A 6853-nucleotide genomic window follows, 5' to 3' on the forward strand; every position below is an offset into this window, starting at 1 on the left:
AAGCAACATTCACACACACACACACACACACACACACGCCAGATCTAGAAAACCAAAGAGAGAATAAGTCAGAGTGAGACGGAGATGGAAGTCCAGAGGGAGGGGTCACTTGCCTAGGGTCACACAGCAGGTAAACTGAACCTGACTTCACCTGAGTCCACATTGAACTGGTTCTCACCTCTCCCAATGCCCAGCCAAGGGCTCCAGAGTCACTCTACCCCTCAAACCCAAACCCAAGTGGGGGTGGGGTATGATGCCCGACCATTTACAGGTGAAGTCCGGGTCTTTGGAGGCGTAGGAAGGCACTCGCTTCTTCTCTCGCTCTGCAGCTCTGAGGGGCTCACTCGGTGCTTCTGTGAGTCCATCCCACCGCCACACCCCCACCCCGCGACAGGAACAAACAGTATTGATTGACAGGTGTTTGGAACCACTCCGCTTCATTTTTCCCACCGGCTCCATTCAGCTGCTTTTGCATGATAGACATTCAAGTGATCAGGATAGAGACATGGACAAGAGGGGAGGCTGTGGCATTTGCCCAGGAAAAGGCCAAACCTGACTTTCAAAAAAGAAGAAAGAGCCCTAGTTGGTTTGGCTCAGTGGGTAGAATGTCATCCTGTGGACTGAAGTGTCCCGGGTTCGATTCTGGTCAGGGGCATATGCCCAGGTTGCGGACTCCATCCCCAGTTGGGGGCGTGCAGGAGGCAGCCAATCGATGATTCTCTCTCATCATTGATGTTTCTATCTCTCTCTCCCTCTCCCTTCCTCTATGAAATCAATACAAATATATTTAAAAGAAGAAGAAGAAAGAGTAGAACCACAGATTTAGCCTCCACCTTGCTTGCCCAAACTCTTCAAAACATACTGGGAAGCACGAAGGCTCTGTGGAGGGTGTCGATGCTGCTATTTGTGTAGGAGATAAAGTAATGCTCGTGATTGCCGAGGCCAGACTGCCTCCAGTGCCCGCTGATGGTGATCGCACCTGGGAGGGAGAGTGGGGCTGGGGCAGATAGAAACTCCTTCTCATGGTGTAATTTTTTGATGAGTCTGATTTTGTGACGTGTGTATATTGCCTGCCCAAACAAAAACATTCACTCGAAAAGAAAAGAAGGAAGGAGAAATGTGGGAAGGAGGAGGGCTCCGTTTGGTAACACGTTTTAGGTGGAGGTGGAGCGTGAATGGTGGAGAAAGATGTTGGGGGCAGCCGCAGGCTGCAAGAGATGTGGCCATGGAGAGTTTACTATCCTGGGAGAAAAGCCAGCGGAAGAGTGAAATTGCTTCGAATCCCTTAGGGCTGTGGGTTATGTGGAATCTGAAGAGGCTGGACAACATGGGACCCTGACATGTATTCGGTTGCACCTTTCCAGGCGAGTGGGACTGGACAAGCTCTAACAACCTCCCACCCAGGACGGGGAGGTCCGGTTCCACCTCCTCCAGTCTCCTTTGAATATTGAACCCCAAACCTTGGGAGTGTTCGGTAGGGCAGACTGGGCTAGACAATTGGGGGAGAAGCTTGCTAGCTTGACGGGGATGGGGTCATTGGAAATTGTCTCTCCCTCTGTGGCAATCCTGGAGAGCTTCCTGTGGGAGGCCTTTCCTGCCACCTGCCCAGCTTCTTCTTTAGAATCTTGTTCAATGGAAGATAAAACCAAAGCTGGAGGGGAGAAGCTTCAGGGGAGTCTAATAGGGAGGGAGGAGGGGCAGGGATTGCTCCCCGGGTTTAGATTCCTTCCACCCCTGGGTCTGCCTCTGCTCATCTATCTGATGGCTTCTCTCTCTCCCTCTCATCCCTGCCTCCCTCCTCTCCTTATTTTTCCTCCTCTCCTCATCTCTTTCTCTCTGTCTCTAATTTCACCTTTGTTTTTATCTTGTTTTTTTTTCTCCTGTTTGGTCTCTGCATCTGTCTCTTTTGCTTTCTATCCTTGCCTCTGTCTTCTCTCTGTTTATTTCTGTGTCTCTCTCCTCTCTGTCTCTCTCATTATGTCTCTGTTTTGGTGTCTCTCTCTGTGCCTCTGTCTCTCTCCTCCCTGCCTCTCTCCCCATCTCCCTTCCCTATCTGTCTCTCTCCACAGTCAAAAAAGCCAAGTTTGATGGTGCCCAAGGTAAGTGGCCTCTATACCTGCCTGTCCTGTGTTGTCTGTCTATTTGTCTATCCATCTCTTGGAGAGACGGGAAGGGGTCTGAGCCATTGGTGGGGGACCTGGGCTGTGTCCGCTAAGCATCATGGAGAGTGTCAGACATGGCCTGCGGTCCCAGCAATCTCCTCACACCCCCTGAAAACCCCAGGGTGGGTGGGGCTCACCCTGAGCCAATGGCCCTTTCCAGGATCCCAAGGGATAATGCAGGACTCTTCGATCAGGCTCCAGGTGGGGAAAGAGAGGCTCAGAGAGATGAAGGTGTTTCTTATAGTCACCTCTGTTCCCATCGGGGGCCTCGGTCTTTCCAGCTAAAAACCAGGGCTGTTGGACGTAGTTATTTTTAAGCAGCAGGACTAGGCATTCCCGAATTCCACGTCTCCCTGCACCAACGTCCCTCCCTTGTGCTCTGAGGGACTGGGCATAGGGGGAACATGGGGACTGGCCGGCGGGTGGGAGGAATCACAGAAGCAGAGTGGTATGTGGACCCTGGGTGGCCCCAAGCACACACAGCCCCTGGGGGATCACAGCAGGTTGTCTAGAGCTTAGGAAGGGGCACCAGGAGTGTCTGAGCCCCTACACTAACTCCTGCTCTCACCGCCACAGAGAAATTCAACACATATGTGACCCTGAAGGTGCAGAATGTCAAGAGCACGACCATCGCGGTGCGGGGAAGCCAGCCCAGCTGGGAACAGGATTTCATGTTGTGAGTGGTTGGTCCTGCACAGCCTCAGCCCCTGGCAGCTTGCTGGTCCCACTGATCCGTCCCTCGATGTCATCTGGGACTCCCCTTCCTCCTCCCTCTGCCCCATGTCCACCCATCAGCTTTGTCTCCAAAGCACTTCCCAAATCCAGCCACTTCCCTTTATCTCTGGTGCCGCCAGCCTCCGCTCTGGCCTCCTGCTGCAGTCTGCCTCCTGCAATCTGTTCTCCAGGCAGCCACAAGGATATTTTTAAAACTGCAAATCACATCCTGTCACTCTCCAAACTTGCCTGTGGCTCATCAACCTCAGAACAAAACCCACGCTCCTCCCCTCCGCCCCCAAGGAGGCCCGGGCCCTGTGACCTCCCACCGGTATCTCTCTCCATCTTTCCTGGCTCACCTGTCCCAGCCACAGCCACCTCTGCGAGGTTCCTCCAACACGGCAGCTTGTTCCTGCCCCAGGATCTTTGCACTTGCTCGTCTCTCCTCCTCCCTTCCCCTCCCAGCTGGCTCTTCTTACACTTCCTGTCTCAACTGTGTTAACTCCTTAGGGAAGCCCTCCCCGACCATTACCCCAAGCTGCAATTGAAGAGTAATTTCAAGCCTGCTATTAATTGTTATTTTAGTCATTTGTGTGAATTTTGGACGTATTTATGGCCCCTGACCCTAAACTGTGAGCTCCGGGAGGGTGAGGCCTAGTCTGTCTCTGTCGCTGCTTTGACTCCCATGCCAAGCACGGGGCCTGGCACTCAATAAATATTTGCCTGATCACTGCATGAATTCATGATCTGGACCCTCCTCTTGACCTAGAGCCATCCAGGGCCTGCCTACTCTGATGATGGGAACATGTGCCATGCTCTCTGCTAAGGCTTTGATAAAATAAATTTGCCCACAACACTGGGAGAGAGGATGCCACTGTAACCCTCATTTTGTAGCTGATGAAACAGAGGACCAGAGAGGCTAAGCCACTTGCTCAGGGTCACACAGCCTGTACGTGGCAGAGCTGGGATTTGGACCCAGGCAGCCCTCAACCCCCAGCTGGGGCCTGTCAGTGGTGGAGGCCACGAGAGAACCCAGTTAGGATCCTGGAGCAGAGGAGCATCTGGGGAAGGGAGGGAGGAACTGGCCCTATAATTCTTGGGCCAGTAAATGGGGAAGGACAGGGTGACCTCAACTCTCGGAAAGCCAATTGCTGAATGACCAGGTCACAGTCAACAGATATATTCAGGGAGAACATTCCTTAAGATAAATCTTTGGCAAGTTGGTAAATTCAGTGAATTGGACATTCACCAAGGTTTCCCCCCAAATCTGCCTATGTCTAGAGTGGGGCCTGCAGGGAAAGTGCTCACGAGAGGGTCATTGACACGCTCAGGGATGTCCCCGTGCCATTGGAAAGGGGTGACACTGGGAAGGATGGAGTCTTCCCAAATGCCCTTATCCTGGGATACAAAGGGTATTTGGGGATCTTCCTCGCTTAGCTAGCATTCTTAGGGTCTGAGGGCTTGAGCTAGGACCAGGCATGCTGGGGTGCAGAAGGTATGTGATATCTGTCCCAACCCTTCCATCCCCACTTGGAACCCTGGTTCTGCTGTGAGACCCTGAGCATGTAACTGAGCCCCCTGACCTCAGATCCCATCTGTGAAACTAGAATCACTGTGTTACCTTCCTGGCGAAGACTCACCCAGGCCTGGGTTGAATGAGCTGACTTTTCTGAGTCTCCCTACCCTCACTCCTGACCCTTCCTGCCCCCTCCTCTCTCTCTACAGTGAGATTAACCGCCTCGATTTGGGGCTAACAGTGGAGGTGTGGAACAAGGGCCTCATCTGGGACACGATGGTGGGCACCGTGTGGATCCCCCTGCAGAGCATCCGCCAGTCCAATGAGGTGAGTTTGGGGCTGAGGGTTGGGGAGGAGTGCCTGGGAGGAGCCAGAGGCCAGTGGCCTAACCTCGATGGACATTTACCTCCTGCCCCTGATAATGTTCATGTAGACATCGGGGCTGCAGTGGCAGCTCCAAAGGGTCTAAACTCTTTCCGTCTTGTTTGCTCTTTCCTTCCATACGCTTTCACCTCCGGGCCCTGGACAGCAGGTGGAGAACCACCAATGCATTTGCGTCACCATGAGGGGAAGGAAAGGTGGCCAGAGGGAGTTTGCCCCCCAAATTAAGGGCCAAACCTGGAGGTTGCTGGTGGCACTTCACTCGCTTCCCATTGGCCAGGAATTAGTCATGTGCCCCCACCTAGCTGCAAGGGAAGTCTGGGAAATGTAGTCTTAAGCTGCATAGCCCTGGACCCACCTAAAAGTGTGTTCTTATGGAGGAGCGGGGAAAGGATATTGTGGGTCATTAGCACTTTGTGCAGGAGGAAGGCTACTCCTGACGGTGCTAGACAGTAACCTTGGTCTCCCGGCCTTAAGTTTCCCCCCTCCCCCTCATGCTGAGCCCAGCAGCACCTCATACCCCAGGACTCTTTCCTGCCCTCCCTCCCCATCTCCCTTGGAAGCCTTCTTGATGGCACCTGCACACATTGCCAGCTTCATCTCCCTCCACACCCCAACTTCCACCCCTTACAGAGTCCCAAAGAAGGCCGCTGCACCTTCCCACATGCTGTTACCCGGATGCCAACGTCTCTTCCATTACCCCCTAAGCCAGCGGTTCTCAACCTGTGGGTCGCGACCCCTTTGGCGTCGAACGACCCTTTCACAGGGGTCACCTAAACACATCCTGCATATCAGATATTTACATGACGATTCATAACAGTAGCCACATTACAGTTATGAAGTAGCAGCGAAAATAATTTTATGGTTGGGGGTCACCACAACATGAGGATCTGTATTAAAGGGTCGCGGCATTAGGAAGGTTGAGAACCACTGCCCTAAGCTTAGCTCCCATGCCCTGTCCTCCAGCAATCCCTTCCTATCCACCCCCACCCCTCAGCCCCTCTCCCTCCCTCTGATCTTACCCTGGCCTCACAGGGCAGGAGGTGTCTATATCAAATCCTGTCTCCTGTGACTGTGGACTTCTTGGGGATCCTGAAATTGCCCGGCGTGGGGTAGGCATAGAGGAGGCGCCGACAAGGGTTTATTTTTAATGAATGAACGGAGAGGGAGGAAATGGGCACAATAGTCCAGGCAAGTGAGTCCAAAAGGAAGCCTGAGGATGACCCAAAATTTCCTTAGTGACCGCCCCACCCCCCCCGAGTGTGAGGAAGGCCTGGTCACCTGTGGCAGCAATGGCCCATGCACAGGATCCTGGACTACTACTTCCGCCCCTACCAGCCTCTCCCTGGGGCTGCAGAAAGCAAATGTCACACAACATCATGCTCATTTGAGATGAAGAAACTGAGGCTCTGCCCTGACCGGTTTGGCTCAGTGGATAGAGCGTCGGCCTGCGGACTGAGGGGTCCCGGGCTCGATTCCGGCCAAGGGCATGTGCCTGGGTTGTGGGCACATCCCCAGTAGGGAGTGTGCAGGAGGCAGCTGAATCGATGTTTCTCTCTCATCGATGTTTCTAACTCTCTATCCCTCTCCCTTCCTCTCTGTAAAAAATCAATAAAATATATATATAGAGAGAGAGAGAGAGAGAGAGTAGACCCCACCTGCTGAAGGATTTAGGCTCCCTGAACCCAGGGGGACTGGTTCATTCACTTGGGGAGGGGTTTCCTTGCTGGATTGTGGGAGCAGCAGGGCTTTTAGATGAAGCCAGGGCTGCATAACTCCCATGAGGGATGAGGCGTGGTTGTGTAACTCCAGGACTGCTCCTGCTGACCCCGAAGGGCCCTCTCTCTGGGTCCTTGGCTCTGAGTTCCTGGACCCACAATGTTGCCTTGCACTGAGTCTGTTTCCTCATCTGTAAAGTGGGGGGTGTGGCCCTTGCTCTTGGGGCAGGAGTGGGATGGAGTGAGGGAGACATCTCATGTGAGCAGATACCTGACCCACCTCGCCTCACCCAGGATCCTTACCCCTGTCACCCCCTCCCCCCATATCCAGGACGGCCCTGGAGAGTGGCTGGACCTGGGCT

General features: G+C 53.6%; 1 protein-coding gene across 1 annotated transcript in view; it reads left to right on the top strand.

The window, feature by feature from the left end:
* UNC13A (unc-13 homolog A (C. elegans)) overlaps positions 1–6853 on the top strand; it is a 91622-nt gene that overhangs the window by 1715 nt on the left and 83054 nt on the right. The window contains exons 2-4 of the mRNA XM_015569578.1: positions 2040–2099; positions 2739–2838; positions 4602–4719. Coding sequence (XP_015425064.1) covers positions 2040–2099; positions 2739–2838; positions 4602–4719 — 278 coding nt within the window. The remainder of the gene's footprint in view (positions 1–2039; positions 2100–2738; positions 2839–4601; positions 4720–6853) is intronic.

This window comes from Myotis davidii, unplaced genomic scaffold (genome assembly GCF_000327345.1).
Source record: "Myotis davidii unplaced genomic scaffold, ASM32734v1 scaffold306, whole genome shotgun sequence".
Taxonomy (NCBI): Eukaryota; Metazoa; Chordata; class Mammalia; order Chiroptera; family Vespertilionidae; genus Myotis; species Myotis davidii.